The sequence below is a fragment of the Hemitrygon akajei genome, chromosome 7, assembly GCF_048418815.1.
Source record: "Hemitrygon akajei chromosome 7, sHemAka1.3, whole genome shotgun sequence".
In the NCBI taxonomy this organism is placed as follows: domain Eukaryota; kingdom Metazoa; phylum Chordata; class Chondrichthyes; order Myliobatiformes; family Dasyatidae; genus Hemitrygon; species Hemitrygon akajei.
In genome coordinates this window covers 168,896,939-168,917,923 of record NC_133130.1, presented here as the reverse complement: position 1 = coordinate 168,917,923, position 20,985 = coordinate 168,896,939, and the positions used below count along the sequence as shown (strand labels likewise).

General features: G+C 43.6%; 1 protein-coding gene across 7 annotated transcripts in view; it reads left to right on the top strand.

Annotated features, from left to right (window-relative positions):
* The window catches only part of dennd1a (DENN/MADD domain containing 1A), a 618,210-nt gene that overhangs the window by 551,825 nt on the left and 45,400 nt on the right, over nt 1-20,985 (top strand). For 4 of the 7 annotated variants that reach the window (XM_073052569.1, XM_073052565.1, XM_073052568.1 and 1 more), the window contains one exon: nt 17,768-17,856. In XM_073052569.1, coding sequence (XP_072908670.1) covers nt 17,768-17,856 — 89 coding nt within the window. Of the gene's footprint in view, nt 1-760; nt 821-17,767; nt 17,857-20,985 lie in introns of all 7 variants that reach the window. The other 3 variants (XM_073052563.1, XM_073052567.1, XM_073052562.1) reach the window with 1 other exon arrangement.

Below are 20,985 nucleotides of genomic sequence, written 5' to 3'. Positions count from 1 at the left end.
AGATGTGCTGAGGTCAACCTGCAAGTTCTCCACACATCCCGACACCAACATAGCAGGCCCACAATGTTCAGCAGAACCACACAAACAGCAGCATTGACATCATCAAGAAAACAGAGTAAGACAACAACAGAACAAGCTCCTTTTCCAAACTCACACACACAGATAGAGTTCTAACCCCAGGACAGGCCACCACCAGGCCTCCAGTCCTTGGCTCCAGACTCTGACACACAGTCTAACTGTGTAATGTTCAGATCAATATGTGAAATAGATAAGCGATCCAAATAAATTCAATTTGGAGAAGTTTCGAGCTTCTTGCTCACAGAACTAAATGGATTTTAATCATGATGTCTGCAAGAATTACTTAATTTGATAAGCACTATACTCTTAATTTGAATAAAAATAATGGTGTTCTGCAGTTTTACATGGAAGTGCTACGTCTCACAAAATGATGTATATGTATGTAAGAGTTCTCCACTCTGCCTGTTTGCCTCTTTGTTCCATGCTCTCTAATTATAGATAATGCCCTTCTAAAAATTGGTACAAGATAAATTATTTAAAAAAATGTAAGAGTTTGTTTTAGCTGAAGCCTATTGTGTCAGATCAAGTGTTTCATATCAGTACACGGATCCAGGATAATGATCTCCCAATATGTGCAAGTTTCAAGTCGGTGTTTTATTAGAAGCTGCACTCTGTTTTTTTTTACTGTAAATTGATTTGAAGGGTACATGGTTGTGATGTTTGAGTTTCCACTTTGATACAGCCAGAGAAAATCCCTCCACCTCGGCCGCCTCCTCCAAAGATAAACTGTACTCCTCCACCCGTGAGTAGAACTGAAGTTATATCCTTCCTTACTTATTCTAACACTGCCTACGTCGCTTTGCTAATTCCACTCACCCTTCTCTTCAATTTGTGTGCCAAGGGATTGCAACTTTACTCACCTTTCAGAACAGGTGTAACACTCTCCATTGAATTTCTAATTCTACCTGTGGCCGGTGCTGATTCACATTATGATAAAACTGTGGAGGGTATTTTGCTTGATTAAATCGTCAGAGAACTCTGGGCAGTGTCAGTGCATCTGACATTGGGACTCCCTAACATCTGGATACAAGGCTCTAACCTCAAATGCATGCACGGATGTGGCAGTTTGTGTTTGTACACAGGAAACATGCATGTTGTACATGCTCAGAGGTGGTCTAACCTTTTAATTGGACTAATTACATATTTATAATGTAATCTACAATATTCATAAGGTGTGCAGAGTTCTTATATGCCTCTCTGTGTGGTGCTGTGTGCATGTGGTACATTAGAAAGAGTATTTTGTGATAATGCTTTTGGGACGCTTTCGATGATGTTTGACATTTTTCAAGAGCTGGCATGGACCTCTGCAATGTTATCATCATATCAGTGATGAAATTCAATTTTATTGTCATCTGACTGTACATATATACAACCAAACGAAACAACGTTCATCCAGATCACGGTGTGCCCCGAAAACATGTATCACACACAGCACATAAAACAAAATATTACCATAAATAAGTTAAAATAGAATTCAAGAATTCATATAGTGCGCAGCACAGGTAAATCGTAAACATCATAATGAACAGAACAATTCCCAGAGACAAGATCTCGCTGGTGGCAGGGCAGTCACTGGCCTCATCACTGCTTATCAAATTGTGCTTCAGCTCTACCATAAAGAAATAGCTTGTGATGAGGTATTGTTACCAATCAAACACAATGATCCCTCACAGAATAAGAGACAGATTCAGATTCATTTTTTGCACATGTACATTGAATATGTCATTTACAGTAATACCCGACAGACCTAGGGACGTGTGCGGGACAGCCCATAAGTGCCGCCAACATAGCATGCTCACAATGCCTGACAGAACAACACAGAACACAACAAGCAACAAAACAAGCCCTTTCATCCCTCCCACCCACCCACCTACGCACACAAACAGTCCTCCAACTTCAGGACAGGCCTCCAGAATCCGGGCTTCAGATTTTGGGCTTTGATTCTGGACTTCAAATTGACTTTCAGGCTTCGACATTAACCCCCCGCCCCCCCCCCCGCCCCCCCCCCCCCCATCCCCTGAGGACGAACCAATGACAGACCCGGATGGTAGACTCAAATTCTGGGCGTGCCAACTGACCAACAGATTATGATTCCCAAAATATTCCCTTGTCTCAGAGACACGGAGGCCAAGGTCTCCTGCTTTGAGATGGGAAGGTGATGAAGTACAGAGCAGAGTGATCAGTGCATGTGACAGGGAGCAGGTCGCCTGTCAGTCTATCGACTGTGGGATGGTGCACAGCACAGTACAGTTTAACATAGAGCAGTAAAGCACTGTACAGGCCCTTCAGCCCATAATGTTGTGCTGACATTTAACCTACTCTAAGATCAATCTAACCTTCCCCTCCTACATAACCCTCCATTTTACTACCATCCACGTGCCTATGTAAGAGTCTCTTAAACGTCTCTGATGTATCTGCCTCTACCACCGCCTCTGGCAGTGCATTCCATGCAGCCACCACTCTCTGTGTTTAAAAAAAAACTTACCTCTGATACTTTTCTCCAGTCATCTTAAAATTTTGCCTTTTCACTGTGGAAAAAAGTCTCTGGTATCCACTCAATCTCTGCCCCTTATCTTCTTGTACATCTCTATCAAGTTTCCTCTCATCCTCCTTCGCTCCAAAGAGAAAAGCCCTTGCTCACTCAACCTTTCCTCATAAGACATGTTCTGTAATCCAGGCAGCGTCCTGGTAAATCTCCACTGCACCCTCTCTAAAGCTCCCACATCCTTCCTATAATGAGGGGACCAGAACTGAACACAATAGTCCAAGTATTAAGAAAGCAGAAAATACTTGACTCCAAAGACTAAGAAATAAGCCTAATAAGCCTGCTGATGGACACACCAAACACAATTGCTGTTCTGCTCTTCAAATTTTAGCCACAGCAGGTAAGTTTAAACAAAGACCAGGGAAGTTTTCTTATTCATTAATGGGAAATGAGTATTGCAGGCACAGTATTATGTTTATTTACCTTTGGGAAATTGATGATGGTCTGGCTGTTCAAACCACTGCAAACCCATTCAATTATAACTCTTATTGAGACATTTTTTTATTTGCACATTTTCTCTTCTTTTGCACATTGGTTGTTTGACAGTCTTTGTTTACATATAGGACTTAAAAATTATTTTTACTTCTTTATTTTCCTGTGAATATCTGCAAAAAAATGAATCTCAGGGTAGTATGGCTGTTGCCCATCATATCCAACAATGACAGGAGACCTGTGCAGGAGAGTTTTTAAAGTAGAAAAGTCGGTGCGCTGGAACAGTTCCGCTCTCTCGACCTCGGAGGTCCGGGTCCAGTGGTACGAGTGGTCATCGCAACTGGAGTCTTCCTTGGCTGTAGTGGATGACCTTGATGTCTTCTGTGCCTTGTTATGCCCTTTGCTCTCTATAAAGTGTTACAGAACCACCTTCCTGGCCACTGGATCTCACTGTAGATTTCATCCACCCCTGTCTGCCAGAACTAACTTCACATGCTAGGTCCCTATCTCACTGGGGTATGAGGCCCGCCGGCTACCCTCACCTAGTTTAGCACGCCCTTCGAGCACTATACCGGAATGAGGCCACTGTCACATGAAAACAGCTACTTGGAGCCACAGGTGAAAGCCCAGTGTCCAGTGGGAACCGAAGGCGAGTGAGTTCTCCCAGAATGTGCACAACTAGCTGCCCCTATCTGGACAGCCCAAACACCCCTCAAGGTGGTATATGGTCACAAATACTTACATACTTTGATAATAAATTTACTTTGAACTTCTCAGTGGCCTAACAGATCACGACCAAAGTATATGCCACACTGAAACATGAGGCTGCAGACACTCTGGCTCCTCCTGTACCCTTCACCACTTAATACCAGCTACCTGTCCAATCTTTAAGGCCAGATGAAGGGCTGACCATTTCCCTTCACTGCCAGACCCGCTGGATTCCTCCGGCAGTTTGTCTTTTGCCAAAAGCTACATGCTGTGCATCAGGTGTTACATAGGCCTGACCTAGTAAAGCTTGTCCCTTAACAGACATTAGTAAACATAATAGATTCATGACGATACAATAATTAGATATCTAATTACCCCAACCTTTGATTCACATATTATTCAATTAACAGAGTTTTAATTGAACTCACGTTTCCAGGTTTCAGGGCCATTCATATAAACCACTATGTTTTAGACTAGAACTAAAAGTCATAAGCATAGGGTGAAAGGTGAACTATTTAAGGGGAACCTGAGGGAGAACTTTTTCACTCAGATGGTGGTGCAAGTATGGAACGAGCTGCTAGTAGAAATGGTGGATGTGGATTCAACTGCAACATTTCAGAGAAGTTTGGATAAGTACGTGGATGGGAGAGGTATGAAGGGCCATAATTCAGATGGGACTAGACAGAAAAGCAGTTTGGCATGGACTGGGTAAGGTGAAGGGCCTGTTTCTGTGCTGTGGTGCTCTATGATACTGTACCCAGAATAATGTATTTTTAACCACAAACACGTTTCGGCCGGAAACGTCATCTGTACTCTTTTCCTTGATGCTGCCTGGTCTGCTGAGTTCCTCCAGCATTTTGTGTGTGTTGTTTTAATGTATTTTTAAAGCATTTTATTCTTTGATTCTAATTTCTTGGGTGCAAAAATCTAGAACTCACTGTTGCTAAGATATCAGTCCTTAATTTATTGAGTATTTCCAAATGCTCAGTGGAAAAAAAGCAGTATTTATTTATTTAGAGATACAGCATGGTTACAGGCCCTTCCAGCCCAAATGGGCCCATGTCATCTCAACTCCTTACAGACAACAGGGGAATTGAACCCTGGTCGTTGGCACTGGCACTGAAATGTTTGTAGTCCATCAAGTCCAACAATGACAGGAGACCTGTATGGGAGAGTTTTTAAAGCAGAAAAGCCATAGTGCTGGGACAGTTCCACTTTCTCGACCAGGCCAGTGATATGAGTAGTCATCACAAACTGGGGACTTCCTTGGTTGCAGTGGACGACCAGGACTTCTTCTGTGTCTCATCATGCCTTTCACTCTCCACAAAATATGGCAGAACCGCCTTGCTGGCCATTGGATCTCACTGTTGATCTCATGCATCCAATCTGCCGCAGTTGACTTCACGTGCTAGGACAGGCAATTCCCTATCTCACTGGGGTATGAGTCCTGCTGGCTACCCTCACCTGGTTTAGCCCACCTTTCGAAGCATGGTACCGGGATGTGGCCGCTGTTGCGTGACTTGCAGCCACAGGTGAGAGCTGAGTATCCAGTGGGGAACAAAAGTGAGTGAGCTGCCCTGGAATAGACACAATAAGCCCCTTCACCAGAGGTGTTACCCCTTCCTGGAAACCCCAGACACCCTGTAACATTAACTACTATAGTACTCTAATCCCAGTATAATCTCAAATGAAACCAAAGAATAAGATGAACAACTATGTCAATATTGCATCAGCATTTTCAGTATTAGTTTTATTTTGATTTGGTAACTCTCTCTACCTTTGAGAATCATTAAGGAGTGTGTAATGCTCAGAAAGCAGTGAGCAGAATTTCTACCAGGCCATTAGCTGTAGCAATAGGGGACCAAGGAGATTAGCTGTCTGGGATGGGTCCACGGTTGACCCTCTGCCCTGGACTCAGCAGTTCTCTCTTAATCCAAAGTACCAGAAAGACAGCTCCACTAATATTCCCTGAAACCTGCTTTGAAAGAAAATGCACAGCCAAAATAACGTCAATTAAATGAAACAGAAATGAGTGAACTCCTGTCCCTGGTATACGAGGCTTCATTTGCACTGGATTTTACTGTTGGCTCAGCTCCCTTAGTTGGTTTTATGCTCTCCATATTCCACTGATTCCATTCGGCCCAGTTCGGTCAGAGGAAGTCTGTGATCATCGTTCCATATACAGTGGATTCCGGTTAATTGGGACACATCGGGACCAATGCAATTTGGCCCAATTAAGTGGCTGCACCAATTAGCCAAAGTTTCATGGAAATAGTTAAAAATGTCTAAAAAGGGCAAACTACCATTTAACTGAGTAACATTTTACGTATTTAAATGAAATACAGAATGAATTTGAACACTAACAATACTACTACAGTACCATAAAACTATAGTTCCTAATAGTTATCAGTGGAGGAATTCATTCAGTGTACACTGCTGTGTCTTTTGATTGACTGTTCATTCGTTTGGCATACGCTGTGTTGAATGACGTGGGCAATCATGGTCTTTCCATTGACTGTGATTGTTCTTGGCAAAATTTCTGCAGTAGTGGTTTGCCATTGCCTTCTTCTGGGCAGTGATTCCTAGGTCTGTAGGCAGAATGCATCAAGCTTGTCGTTGTGTTGACTGCTGCAGGTTCAACAGGGACTTCATACACTCCACATAACCAGGACTTGTGATATGCACCAGCTGCTCATACGACCGTCCACCACCTGATTACATGGCTTCATGTGACCCTGATCGGTGGGGGCTGGAGTGGCTAAAGGCTGATTTATACTTGTGCGTACAGGCTACGCCGCAGCCTACGCCGTAACCCTGATTTTCACTTCTGCGTTACTCTACACCGTAGCAAGCATGCGTTGGTGTGCGCCAAAACGCTAGTTGGCGGTGAGCTTTCTATGCCACTGTTTTGAGCATAGACGAGGAAATGCATTTCAAACATTTTCGCATGTCGGCAGGTAGATTTGACAATTTGATTCAGCTATTTCGCATCGGTGTACGCACAGCCTACAGACGTGGCGGAAAAGGAACCGGAAGTGCGTAGGATGAAATGCGATGCTACCAAGCAGACCAATCGCAGTTGTTGCGGTCTACATCGCCGCAACGCACGATTAACTTTTCTGGAGAGGTGCAGCCTTAAGCAGGTGTTGCACCTTGCCCAAGGGTGACCTGCAGACTACTAGAGGGAAGGAGTGCCTTACACCTCTGTTGGTGCAGACATATCTCAGCCCACCACACATGATTGACTGTAAATGAACAAAATCAGCACAGACACCTAGTGTACATAATGACTGCCTTCATACAATGCTTTCAATGATTGCATCCTCCAAATTTTCATGTTCATTTTAACATTCAAAATGGTTGTTGATACCTTCAAATTCTTCATCATTCCTAACTTGTTGAAGTAATAAGATTTTTTTTTTCACTCCCAGCCATTTCCGGCATCCTCCAAGCCTGGAATACCTGAAACCATAGTGAGCAAAGCATTTCGAAATTGTCTTACTATTTATTTCTCGCCAACTATCAGAGACAAAAATCACTGCTTTTTGAACACAAACACATGCAACAGATGCTATTTAAAAATTGTTCATTCCAAGCACCAGGTAGCATCTAAAGGCCACACACACAAGTACATGTGACTGACACTAGTTAGAAACTTCGGCATCTGTCTCCTGTCTCAATGTAGTGGCACAGTAATCCTGGCTATTTTCTCACATAATCTTTGGTCTTTAAGACTTGTCCCAAGTAAGTGGCTGCCCCAATTAACTGATGGCTCAATTAACTAGAATCCACTGTTTAAAATATTCTGATGGTAGGTTATTAAACAGGGTAGATACCACCGGACAACAAAGTGTTTCAAAAGTGTTGCTTCCTCAGAACTTTTTTTTGTTTATGACAGACCGTGTGAAACTGAACACAAATATAATTTCAGACTCCTGAATCATGTAGGAATTTGGAGAAACAAGACATTCTTTTATTGAATATAATGCATTTAATTGCACAACAGCGCTGAAGCTTTGTAATAGTTCAACTAAGCTTAAAATGTTTTGTTGATGATTTTTGTTTCTACTCAGTGCCTGAGGCTTCTTGCTTAGCTGTACATCAATAATTTGATGGATTCCAGTTGCCCTGATACCATTTCTCCATGACCCCAGTGTCCTGGAGAAGCCTGTCACCATGCTCATCACTGACATCGCCAAAATTGGCAGGGAAGAAGTCTAAATGGGAATGCAGAAAATGAATCTTTAGTGACGTGTTGCACTTCATGGTTTTGTATGCTTGAAGCATGTGGTCAACCAGCTGCACGTGGTTTGGTGCTCTGTAGTTAACAGTAAATTTTGCAACAACGTCCTTGATGGCCTTCCATGCGAATTTCTTGCATCTCACTAGAAGTTCTTCGAATTGCCTGTCATTGACGACCTATTTGATTTGTGGACCGACAAAATTGTCTTCCTTAATCTTGGCAACAGTTATTCTGACTTGAATTATAAATTGAAATAACAAATATGGGCAATTTTTTTAAAAAGGTGGGTGATAGGGAAATCTCATCGTGTTGGTCATGATCAGCAGCCCAAAATCCTTAAGATACACCCAAAAGTATTCAGGAAGGAAATTTTTTGTTGCCCAGTGTAGGTGATCCTGGTTTTTACCAATACCGTTACCACTACTGTCGAGGTCTTTAACCAGAAAGTAGCAGGTGGAAGCCATTTGGCACCTGGAGCCAGCTCCTCCTCTCAGTAGCAGCATCTGTATTAGAGGCTCTGCCTTTCTAAAGGTGCCATGCATCACGAAGGACCCTCACTACCCAGGACATGCCCTCTTCTCATTGCTACCATCAGAGAGCTGAAGACCCACACTCAAGAGCAGCAGCTTTTCCTGCGCCATCAGATGTCTGAACGGTCCAAAATGGATCTGAACTGTATGAAGCCCACTGGCTCCTCTCACCTGTCCAAGTGGTGTACAGGGTTGTGGGCCACTGTCACATGCTAACAGCTACTTGAAGCCAGAGGTGAGAGTTGAGTGTTTGGTATGGTTGGAAGATAAGTGAGCTGTCCCAGACTCAATATGATCTTTCGCCAGAGGTGCTACCCCTCCCTGGACTCCCCATTCACCCTATCTCATATTCTACTGTCAATAGAAACGGGGTTAAAGGTACAAGGAGAGATTTAAAAGAACAATACATCCCATGATGATTTGAACATTACACAATATAGCAAACTTTTTAGTCTTAAGAATAAGGTTAAAGTACACTTTGCTTAATTAAAGTAAGTGCAGGGCACGAACAACTTCCAATTCTTTAATCACTTCCGATAATTACGAAGTGACCTGATTGCAAATCAGGCCTTGCCCGTAGCAACACTTCATTGTCTCCGAAGAACTAATCAGAAAGCGCGACCTCCATTGTCTGCACGTCTAATTCGAACTGAAACTCAGTTGCAAATTTCAGTGAAATATCTTCATTTTGTGCCTTATCAGCATTTAAGGAAATCTTTGAATAAATTATCTCTCTATATAATAGCGTGTCACCGGGTCTACGTCACGTGTCAATGAAGCGTTATTGTTCGATTGCCGGCACCAGGCTTCATTGACAAGTCCTAGCAATCGTGACACAAACCCAGAGAGGTGCAGTGACATGTGCAATTCTCTACAGATGTTAAATCATGAACACAGCATTAGAAAGCACATGGTATTTGTTTTTTTTTAACATTTCAAATCAGGAAGGTTAGTGTCTTGCGATTATAGATTTGATAAAGGCGCAGCTGTAATCACTAGAATTCAGAACTATATAAGAAATGTTTCACAATTTCATTATAGTGAAAGCACACGTTATTATGTTGCTGTGTGTATGTGATGCTGCTATTTTGTACATAAGCTGGAATTTAATGTTTAATAATGATTAAATGCGAGCAGTTTCGGATTTGCCCAGTTGGATTTGTCAGGTTCAGAACACTGTAGGGAATCTGCCTTTTTTCCGTCTGACTTTCCACTGAAGTCCCTTTAGGCGATGGCTCCAATCCTTCTTTGCATTTCTCCCCAGATATATCTGGTGTTACTGACACCAGTGGGGTAATCGCCGGCTTTTCAAAGCTCTGGCGGAAAGGTGAAAGTATTAGCAGCGCGATGACAGGCAAACTTCATGCATCACCTTCCAGCTCAAGCTTAATTAAACAGCCTTCTTTTTCTTTTTCTTCCTACTTCGTTCTATCATCCCTAATGAAGCAGTCTTTTCCATCGATCCTGCTGATTGCTAGGCATTCCCTTTTGTTTGTTGGCACTGAGCCATGACAGCTCGGCGCTGCTAATTAGCTCTGTTGTTCTTTTCCCCCATGTTTCTCCCTGTTGCAAGTTCAGGCAAACTTGCCACAAACTTAATCCTTCTGTTCCTTCCAATCGGGTTCACATGCTTAAGCCGTCTCCATTGTGTCGAAGGGCAGCTTTGTCTGAGGACAGGCTCTACCCCCCTCCTCCTCGGCAAGTTTACAAACCGACCTCCTTTGACCCCGTTCTTTTCTTCAGCGGCGCTGGCTACACCGAGGTCATGGGTTGAACAGCCTCCCCCTCTCTGCCAACCCTTTGTTGCGTTCTGCACCGAGTTAAATCCCTGAATGCTTCAGTTACTTTCTTTTGTCGTCTCTTTTTTAAGTTTGAGAATGTTCGTGAATATAGAATTGGATTTTTTTCTCTCAACAATGGACTATTACTCTCAAATCCGGGTGATTTAAGTGGACGTCTTACCCACCCTAAACATGATGGCCGGTTCAGCCTGCAACCTCACAGTCTGAGGTTTTGGGTTTCTTGCTCTGAAAGTAATCCGGTCAACAAAACCAACATGCAGATCAGTAAATTCAAGGATTTGACTTTCATACGCTTCACGCTTCTAAAATGCATCCCAGATTTTCAGTATGCCAAATCCCATGAAGTAACATCTGTGGAATTACTGCTATCATTTCCTCATGTAAGGTCATTAATCAGAAATTGTTCTTTAATGATTTTAAAACAGCTGTCATAGTTCAATTGGAAAAAAAACACTCCTTAACTGAAACTGCTAAATATATTTAAAGACTGATATTAAGTTCCATGTTGTGGCTCTGTCTTTAATTGATAATCCCCTTCACTATCTCGTCTGCTTCATAAATAAAAACCAGCCCAAGGTATCTGACAGACAAAACAGTAAGAGATTAAAATAAGCGGCAGAAGAAGCCAGCAGTTTCACACCAAGCCGGGCCAACAACACTTGCCAGTGACCACACCGCCTTGGGAGGGGAGGGGGGAGTGGGAGGGAGAGCTAACAGCGACGTCTACCCCGTTGGTGACGGAGAGTGTCACAGGTATCAAAGATTGCGAAGGAAGCAGATGGTTGAATCTATTGAATGTAGGATGTGTGAAGCGTTCTGTGAAGGAAGAGAAAACGTGAAGTGAGTGGGGGGGGGGGGTGGGAGAGAGAATCAAATAGACAAGATATTTTGTTCACCTTTACAGTTGTTATGAATCCCAGTTTAAAATAGGGTTAAATTATATAGCCTTCAAAAATAATAAACATTATATTTACTGGGTAACTTCCATTTTATGTGGCTTTCAAACATCTTTGGCAATAGTTAAGCCTTTGGGCTACATTCCTGAACTGATTTTACCCCAGCAGCTTGTCATGTGACTTATTAGGTTTCTTAATTACCTTTAAATAGCAACTGTGGTTCTGATGACTCCAAATGCATTGGTTCCAAGACTTTTAGGCCTCTGTCACACGGGCCTCAATTTTTCTATTATCTGTGTGGCTAAGAGTCTCTTCAGTGTCCCGAATGTATCTGCCTCTACACCAACCCTGGCAACACGTTCCAAGCACTCATCACTATCTGTATTAAAAAAAAACCTACCTCTGACATCCCCCCTATACTTTCCTTCAATCATCCTAAAATTATGCCCTCTTCTATTAGCCATTGCCACCTGGGAAAAAGTCGCTGGCTGTCTATTTTGTCTAAACCGCTTATCATCTTGTACACCCCAATCAAGTTACCTCTGATCCTCCTTTGCTCCAAAGAGTAAAGCCCTGGCTTGCTCAGCCTCATAAAACATGCTCGCTAATCCTGGCAGCAACCTGGTAAATCTCTTCTGCACCCTCTCTAAAGCTTCCACATCCTTCCTATAATGAGGCGACCAGGACTGTTCTCCAAATGTGGTCTAATCAGAGTTTTATAGAGCTGCAACAATACTTCACAGCTCTTGAGCTTAATCCACCGAATAATGAAGGCCATACACCTTCTTAAATATCCTATCAACTTGCACAGCAAAGGTTTGGGATCATTGGGCATAGACCCACTGTTCTCTCTTAGCTATGCAGATGTGTGGCCACATAGTAACTGAAATGCTCCTGCACACGTAGCCTTTGTGCCACGTAGCTAGAATTTTCTTTTACATAATGTTTTATTGAAGTGCTGCACAATTTTCAGGCTGTGTAAAAATTTCCTGCTCAGCGCAATGGTTGGTCCATGCATCTGTAAAAAAAAAATTAGAGGGAACGTTGTGTAGATCACAAGATTCCCATGTTCCTCTGCACTGTTAGGAGCCCTGCCCTATCCCCTGCACGTTGCCTTGGAGTTTGACCTTCCAAACCAAATCAACTCACATTTTTATGGATTGAACTCCATCTGCCATTTGTCAGCCCAGCTCTGCATCCTATCAATGTCCTGCTGTAATCTACGACAACCTTCACTACCACCAAACTTTGTGTTATAGAAAACCTACAGCACAATATAGGCTCTTCAGCCCATGATGCTGTGTCGAACATGTACTTACTTTAGAAATTACCTAGGGTTACCCATAACCCTCTATTTTTCTAAGCATGTGCCTGTCCAGGAGTCTCTTAAAAGACCCCTATCATATCCACCTCCACCACAGTCGCTGGCAGCCCATTCAGCGCACTCACCGCTCTCTGCAAAGAAAACTTAGCCCTGACATCTCCTCTGTACCTACTTCCAAGCACCTTAAACCTGTGCCCTTTCATGTTAGCCATTTCAGCCCTGGGAAAAAGCCTCTGACTATCCACAGGATCAGTGCCTCTTATAATCTTATACACCTCTATCAGGTCGCCTCTCATCTTCCACCGCTCCAAGGAGAAAAGGCCAAGGTCACTCAACCTATCACATAAGGCATGCTCCCCAATCCAGGCAACATCTTTGTAAATCTCCTCTGCACCCTTTCTATAGTTTCCACATCCTTCCTGTAGTGAGGCAACCAGAACTGAGCACAGTACTCCAAGTGGGGTCTGACCAGGGTCCTATATAGCTGTAACATTACCTCTCGGCTCTTAAACTCAATCCAACAGTTGATGAAGGCCAATGCACCATATGCCTTCTTAACCACAGAGTCAACCTGCACAGCAGCTTTGAGTGTCCTGTGGACTTGGACCCCAGGATCCCTCAGATCCTCCACACTGCCAAGATTCTTACCATTAATACTATATTCTGCCATCATATCTGACCTACCAAAACAAACCACATCACTGTTATCTGATTTGAATTCTATTTGCCACTTCTCAGCCCAGTTTTGCATCCTTTCAATGTCCCGCTGTAACCTCTGTCAACCCTCCACACTGTCCACAACACCCCCAACCTTTGTGTTATCAGCAAATTTGCTAACCCATCCCTCCATTTCCTCATCCAGCTCATTTATAGAAATCACAAAGAGAAGGGGTCTCAGAACAGATCCCTGAGGCACACCACTGGTCACCGAACTCCATGCAGAATATGACCCGTCTACAACCACTCTTTGCCTTCTGTGACCAATCCAATTCTGGATTCACAAAGCAAGGTCCCCTTGGATCCCATGCCTCCTTACTTTCTCAATAAGCCTTGCATAGGGTACCTTATCAAATGCCTTGCTGAAATCCATATACACTACATCTACTGCTCTACCTTCATCAATGTGCTTAGTCACATCCTCAAAAAATTCATTCAGGCTCGTAAGGCACGACCTGCCTTTGACAAAGTCATGCTGACTATTCCTAATCATATTATGCCTCTCCAAATGTTCATAAATCCTGTCTCTCAGGATCTTCTCCATCAACTTACCAACCACTGAAGTAAGACTTACTGGTCTATAATTTCCTGGGCTATCCCTACTCCATTTCTTGAATAAGGCAACAGCATCTGCAATCCTCCAATCCTCCAGGACCTCTCCGTCCTCATTGATGATGCAGAGATCATTGCCAGAGGCTCAGCAATCACCTCCTTTGCTTCCCACAGTAGCCTGGGGTACATCCCATCCGGTCCCGGTGACTTATCCAACTTGATGCTTTCCAAAAGCTCCAGCACATCCGCTTCCTTAATATCTACATGCTCAAGCTTTTTAGTCCGATGTAAGTTATCCCTACAATCGCCAAGATCCTTTTCCATAGTGAATGCTGAAGCAAAGTATTCATTAAGTATCTCTGCCATCTCCTCCGGTTCCATACACACTTTGGCATTGTCACACTTGGTTGGTCCTATACTCTCATGTCTTATCCTCTTGCTCTTCACATACTTGTAGAATGCCTTGGGGTTTTCTTTAATTCTGCTTGCTAAGGCCTTCTCATGGCCCCTTCTGGCTCTCCTAATTTCATTCCTAAGCTGCTTCCTGGTAGCCTTATAATCTTCTAGATCTTTATCATTACCTAGTTTTTTGAACCTTCTGTAAGCTTTTCTTTTCTTCTTGACTAGATTTGCAACAGCCTTTGTACACCATGGTTCCTGTACCCTACCATCCGTTCCCTGTCTCATTGGAACATACCTATGCAGAACGCCACGCAAGTATCCCCTGAACATTTGCCACATTTCTGCTGTACATTTCCCTGAGAACATCTGTTCCCAATTTATGCTTCCAAGTTCCTGCCTGATAGCTTCATATTTCCCCTTACTCCAATTAAACGTTTCCCTAACTTGTCTGTTCCTATCCCTCTCCAATGCTATGGTAAAGGAGTTAGAACTGTGATCACTGCTCCAAAATGCTCTCCCACTGAGAGACCTGACACCTGACCAGGTTCATCTACAAACCTACCAGCCATCTTTCCACTTTCTCACTGAAGTCATTTATAAAAACTACAGAGAGCAGGGAGTTTTATTTATGTTTTATTTGGTGATACAGCATGGACCAGGCCCTTCCAGACCTTCGAGCCATACTGCCCAGCAGCAACTCCTGGTTTTGCTGTTGGCTGCTTAAATTTCGCTGCTGATGAAAATACAGAATAAAAACTTACTTAAGAGTCTCATAAGCCTCCCAGATGTATCTGTCTAAATTATTACCCCTGATAGGGTGTTCCACGCACCCACCCCTCCACCACTACATCCACATCAGTGACCTAAAAAACCTACCTCTGACATACCCTCTCTACCTCCCTCCGATCCTCTTAAAATCATGCCCCCTTGTATTAGCCATTTCCACCCGGGAAAATATCTCTGGCTGTCCACTCGATCTATGCCTCTTAACATCTTGTACACCTCTATCATCACCTCAATAGAGTATTGGTCACATATCATAAACCACATCACACTATCTAAGTTTTCTTTAAGACTGAAAACGTTTATTTTTGTGTTTTTTGTTGATTCTGTGCATCTTGTGTAAATTTTTCTATTCAAGAACCACCTTCATTTCACCTTCTCCTACATTTTAGGTGTACATTTGTAACCCTTTTAATAAGCATTTCAAGTTAACCGCATCTACCGGTTTCTGTATGTTTGGGTGGAGGTTTATCATTTAGTGGGAGAATCTGAAGATTCAAGATTCGAGGTTGTTTATTGCCATTCTTCAGTACATAGGTGTAAAGGAGAACAAAATGAATGTTACTCTGAATTCAGTGCAAAATAAAAATACACAATAAGCATAAAGAACATTAAGTATAAGGCAACCCTGTAACACACAATGTGCAAGAAACTGTGTGTGGCTGTGTGTATATACACACAGGAATGAAGGGTGCAGAGATGCTGTGGAGAGGAGTGACTGATGTGGTGGAGGAGTGGGTTAGTAGGTGGAGGTATTGATCAGCCTGATGGCTTGGGAAATGTAACTGTTTCTGAGTCTGGTGGTCCTGACGTGGATGCTACATAGCCTCCTCCCTGATGGGAGTGCGACAAGCAGTCCATGAGCAGGGTGTATGAAATCCATCCTGATATTGTTGGGCTTTTTTCCAGCTCCTTTCTGTATATGTTTCCTTGATGGTGGGTAGGCTGTTGCCCGTGACACATTGAGCAGTTTTGACTACCCGTTGTAGAGCCTTCCTGTCCACCACAGTGGAGTTTCTGTACCAGGCAGTGATACGGCTTGTTAGGAAGCTCTCTCCTGCGCACCTGTAGAGGGTCAAGAGTAATGGTGTGCACTGTCCAGCTCGCTTCAGCCTCCTCTGAAAAGAGGGCATTGGTGAGCTTTTATGACTGTGCAGGAGGCGTTCAGGACTACGAGAGGCTGTGTGAGATGTGCACTGCCAGGAGTTTGATACGGCTTACAGTTTCCACTGCTGTGCCACCAATGTAAAGCAGTGTGGGAGTGGTGCAAGTTTTGAAGTTGATAACTATCACCTTTGTCATGGAGATTATTTGCTTTGCACCAGGCCTCGAGCTCTTCCACCTCCTCTCTGTAGGCCATCTCATCACTGCTGTTGATGAGCCCACCACTGTTGTGTCATCGGTGAACTTGACAATGAGTACAAGTATGTTTGTTCTGAACCTGGTGGTTGAAGAGAAATTATCTAATTCCCTTTGCAACTCAGTCACAGGCTATTCCTTCTTTTGAAAGAGCTAAAAATGTACTCAGTAGCCACTTTATTAGGTACAGGAGTGGAACACCATATCATCTTCTGCTGCTGGAGCCTATCCATTTCAACATTCAGTGTGTTGTGCATTCAGAGATGCTCTTCAGCACACCACTGTTGTAATGTGTGGTTATTTAAATTAGTCACCACCTTGTCATTTTGAACCAGTCTGGCCATTCTCCTCCGATCTCTCTCATGAAGAAGCTGTTTGCCTGTAGAACTGCCGCTCACTGGATTTTCTTTCTCACGTCATTTTCTATAAACTCTAAAGCAGGCGTTCCCAGCCTTTTTTATGCCACGGATCCTACCATTAACCGAGGGCTCTATGGAGCTCAGGTTGGGAATCCCTGCTCTAGAGACTGTTATGCATGAAAATCCCAGGAGATCTGTAGTTTCTGAGATACTCCAATCATCTTGCCTGGCACTATCAATCGTTCTACAGTCAAGTCGCAGATCACAGTTCTTCCCCATTCTGATGTTAGGTCTGTACAACAACTGAACCTCTTGACCTTGTCTTCATGCATTGAGTTGCTGAAAGCAGGTGTATAGAGGTACCCGATAAAGTCACCACTGAATGTATATCCAGTTAAACAACATTCTTATTATGATACACCAAGAGTTAAATGAGCCATGGATTGTTTTCTGAACCACCTCTGATGCATTGGCCGGTGTTTTATGTAAAGTTAGAAGCATCCAGGAGCAAGTTTCATCATCAGCAGGATGACAGCCTCAAGCTAGTGAGTTCAGCTCTCCCTTTCCCTTTGCCCTGTAGCTGTGTGGATTGCCCTAAGTCTGCATGGAACTCTCTCCAAGTTCAAATTCAAGTTTATTGTCATTCAACCATACCCATGCATACCACCAAATGAGACAGCGTTCTTCTGGACCAAGGTGCACTCACACACAGCACGTAACACATAAAGGAGCACAAATAAATTAACATATACAATACAAGTTAAAAAGTAAACAGTACACTGCTACTGATGCTTCATGTGTGTTGAGTCCTGGGTGGTGACAGGGAGTTCAGTAGCCTTACGGCCGGGGAAAGAAGCTGTTTCCCTTCCAAAAAGTCCTTGTCCTAATGCTATAGTACCTCCTGTAGAAACTGGTTAAACGTTGTTACTTTGAGTATTCTGTCCGTACTGACCATTTCTTTAACCCCTGAGCACTTGAGTTAAACTTCATTGATAATCTCTACAGTTGTTTCTAACACTATGCATGTGTGTATACAGGCAAGACCTCCAAGACCACCAGTTAAGAAGCCAAGAAGTAATGCACTATCGGCAGAGACGCGAATAACCTCCATTTCAAGCCCAGATCAGTAAGTGCTACTTCTAACAGTTAAACATTCTTACTCCAAAACGAATACATGGCTTTTACTATTCGCACTTTGAATTTTTCATTTAATAGCCCATTTAATCCTGACATTCTCAATTTGCAGGTAATTATGTTTGCAAGCTTAGCTTATTGGCCTCACGTTTAGCATACTGAGTGGTTTTTATGTCCTGGGGATTTTTATCCTTGCACAGACTACTTCTGACAGGGTCAGGCAGGGAATCTGTGAAGTGTTTCGTTGTGTTTCATGTCAAACTGCAACAAGATGCTTCAAAATATGTCTGACAGAGTTAAACAAATACATGTTTTAAAAAATCCAAATCGTTCACATATTTAGAACCAGCGTGAGAAAGATAATTTCATATCCTAGTTATGTGATCTTGTGATTGCTGCTAACGGTGTTAACTCAATAACTCAATTCTGACAATCCACTCACAGGTGTGCCTCTGTTTTCTTCACCTATCACTTTCTAGCTTGTCCTCTTTCCCCTCCCCAATCTGGCCTCTTACTCATCTCCTCAACTGCCTATTAACTCCCACTGGCGCTACTCCTCCTTCCGTTTTCATGGCCCACTCTCCTCTCCTATCAGATTCCTTCTTCTCCAACCCTTTGCCTTTTCCACTGATCACCTCCCAGCTTCAAACTCCATTTCCCACCTGGCTTCACCCTTCCCCTTCTAGCTTGACCTCTTTCCCTTTCCTCCACCTTTTTTATTCCGGCATCTTCCCCCTTCCTTGCCAGTCCTGATGAAGGATCTCGGCCCAAAACGACGATTGTTTATCCTGACCTGCTGAGTCCCTCGAGTGTTTTGTGTGTGTTATTCCATTTTTGGGCCTGTTTTGTTCCAGTGTACGCGTGGCACTAGATTACTTCAGTGGAAAATTGGCCACAATCGCCTTAAGGTGGTTGTCTGAGTCATTCCATTTTCCAATAATGGTTACATGAAGGAAACTGACAGATTTTTCCTCTCAACTTTGTTCTGCTTCTTGTTATCAATAATGAATTAAAATAACAAAGGGATGCTGCTGTGCGAGGGCAAAAAAAGGTTCGATGTGCATCAGTCTGCATTGTGTGTGTATCACAGAACAACACACTGAACTGCAAGCTTGAAGTTATCTACAAGCTTAGGTTAAATGTCCTGAATTTTCCCTTAAAGAGACTCTGTAGATGCTGGAAATCCAGAGCAACACACAAAATGCTGGAAGAACTCCACCTTTGTAGGGGAATAAACAGTTGACATTTTGGGCTGCAACCCTTTGTCAGGACAGCAAAGGAAGGGTAAGAAGGTGGGTGGGAGGAGGAGGAGGAGAGGAAGTTGGCAGATGATAGGTGAGAGGGAGGGTGGGTGGCTGGGGGAGTGGGGATGAAGTAAGAAGCTGAGATGGTTTGGGTGGAAGAGGAGAAGGGCTGAAGAAGGACTCTGAAGTGGACCGTGGGAGAAAGAGAGGGAGAGTGGGAGGTGATGGGCAGGTGAGGAGAAGAGGTGAGAGGGGAGCCAGAATGGGGAATGGAAAGAGCAAGAAGGGGAGGGTGGAGTAATTACCAGAAGTTCGAGGAATCAATGTTCATGCTGTTGGGTTGGAGGCTACCCGGACAGAATATGATATGTTGCTCCTCCAACCTGAGAATAGCCCCATTGTGGCAGTAGAGGAGGCAATGGACAGCAGACATGCCGGAATGGAAGTGGGTAGTTGAAATGGGTGGCAGCTGGAAAATCCCACTTTTTATGGCAGATGGACCAAAGATGCTCGACAAAGCGGTCTCCCAATCTAATCAGGTCTCACCAATGAAGAGAAGGCCACATTGGGGGCACCAGGTACAGTAGGTGACCCCGACAGACTCACAGGTGAAATGTTGACTCACCCGGAAGGACTGTTTGGGGGATGAATGATGCGGAGGGAGGAGGTTTAGCCCTTGTCCCTCTTGCAGGGTTAAGTGCCAGGAGAGAGATCATTGGGGATCGATGAGTGGACAAGGGAGTCACACGGATAGTGATCCCTATGGAAAGTGGAGAGTGGGGGGCGGGGAATGATAAGCTTTAGGACTTGATGTTCCTGAAAGTATATGAACGTTCACAAGGAATGAAATGTTCCTCTTCTTCGTGTTTAATCAGTGTTTATACACCATCTTGTGAAAGGTAACATCTCTTTCTTGAGTGTCAGTATCAATGCCAAGTAATGCACTTATGTACTCAACTGTGTCTGAAAGTGGTTGATGGTCCAACAAGCTATTAATGCAGTTATGGAGTCACAGAATCCTACAGCATGGAAACAGAGCCATTGACCTGACTCAGCCATAGTTTTAAGGTGACTGAAGGAAAGTATGAGGAGGCTATCCGAGGTAGTTTTTTTAAACATAGAGCGGTGGGTGTGTGGGATGAACTGACAGGGATGGTGGTACATTATGGACAATTTAGGGACTCGTAGATAGGCATATTGATGAAAGAAAAATGAAGGACGCTGTGCCAGGGAAAGGGAAAATTGATCTTTGTATTCTTCATAAGCACGTCATCCCTGCTGAGGCATAGGCTGCCCATAGCAGCTCGCCAGAGTCCTCCGTCCTGGGCTGCCTTGTGGCTTCCGCTTTCTCCACACACATTCAGATGTTTTCCTGACGAAGGTCCTTCCTCTCCCAGGGATGAGGTCCTTAGAGCTTCTGTTGCTGTTTCTGGGTTTTACGAGATGGAGTTGCTAGCCCTATTCCCAACCCTTCCCTTTCGCAGCCGGGCTCGTGACCGTCCACGGCAGTGTTGTAGATTGATTTTAGAATAGGTTAAAGGGTGGCACAACATCGTGGGCTGAAGGGCTTGTACTGTGCTGTATTGTTCTAAGCTCATCCACATAGACTGTGTTGCCTAGTGAGCCACGTTTGGCCCTCACTCCTCTAAATCTCTCCTATTTATGTACATAGCTAGGTGGCTTTTAAACGTAGCGAATGCACCTACCTCAACCATTATTTTTTCTTTTTAAAGTCACAGGAGCAGTATTAGGCCATTCGGCGAGTCAAATCTGCTCGCCATGGCTGATTTATTATTCCCCATTCTCCTGCCATCTCCCCATAACCTTTGACATCACTTTGTTTTACCTCTGGGTCTAAACAAAAGAACCCTATAATG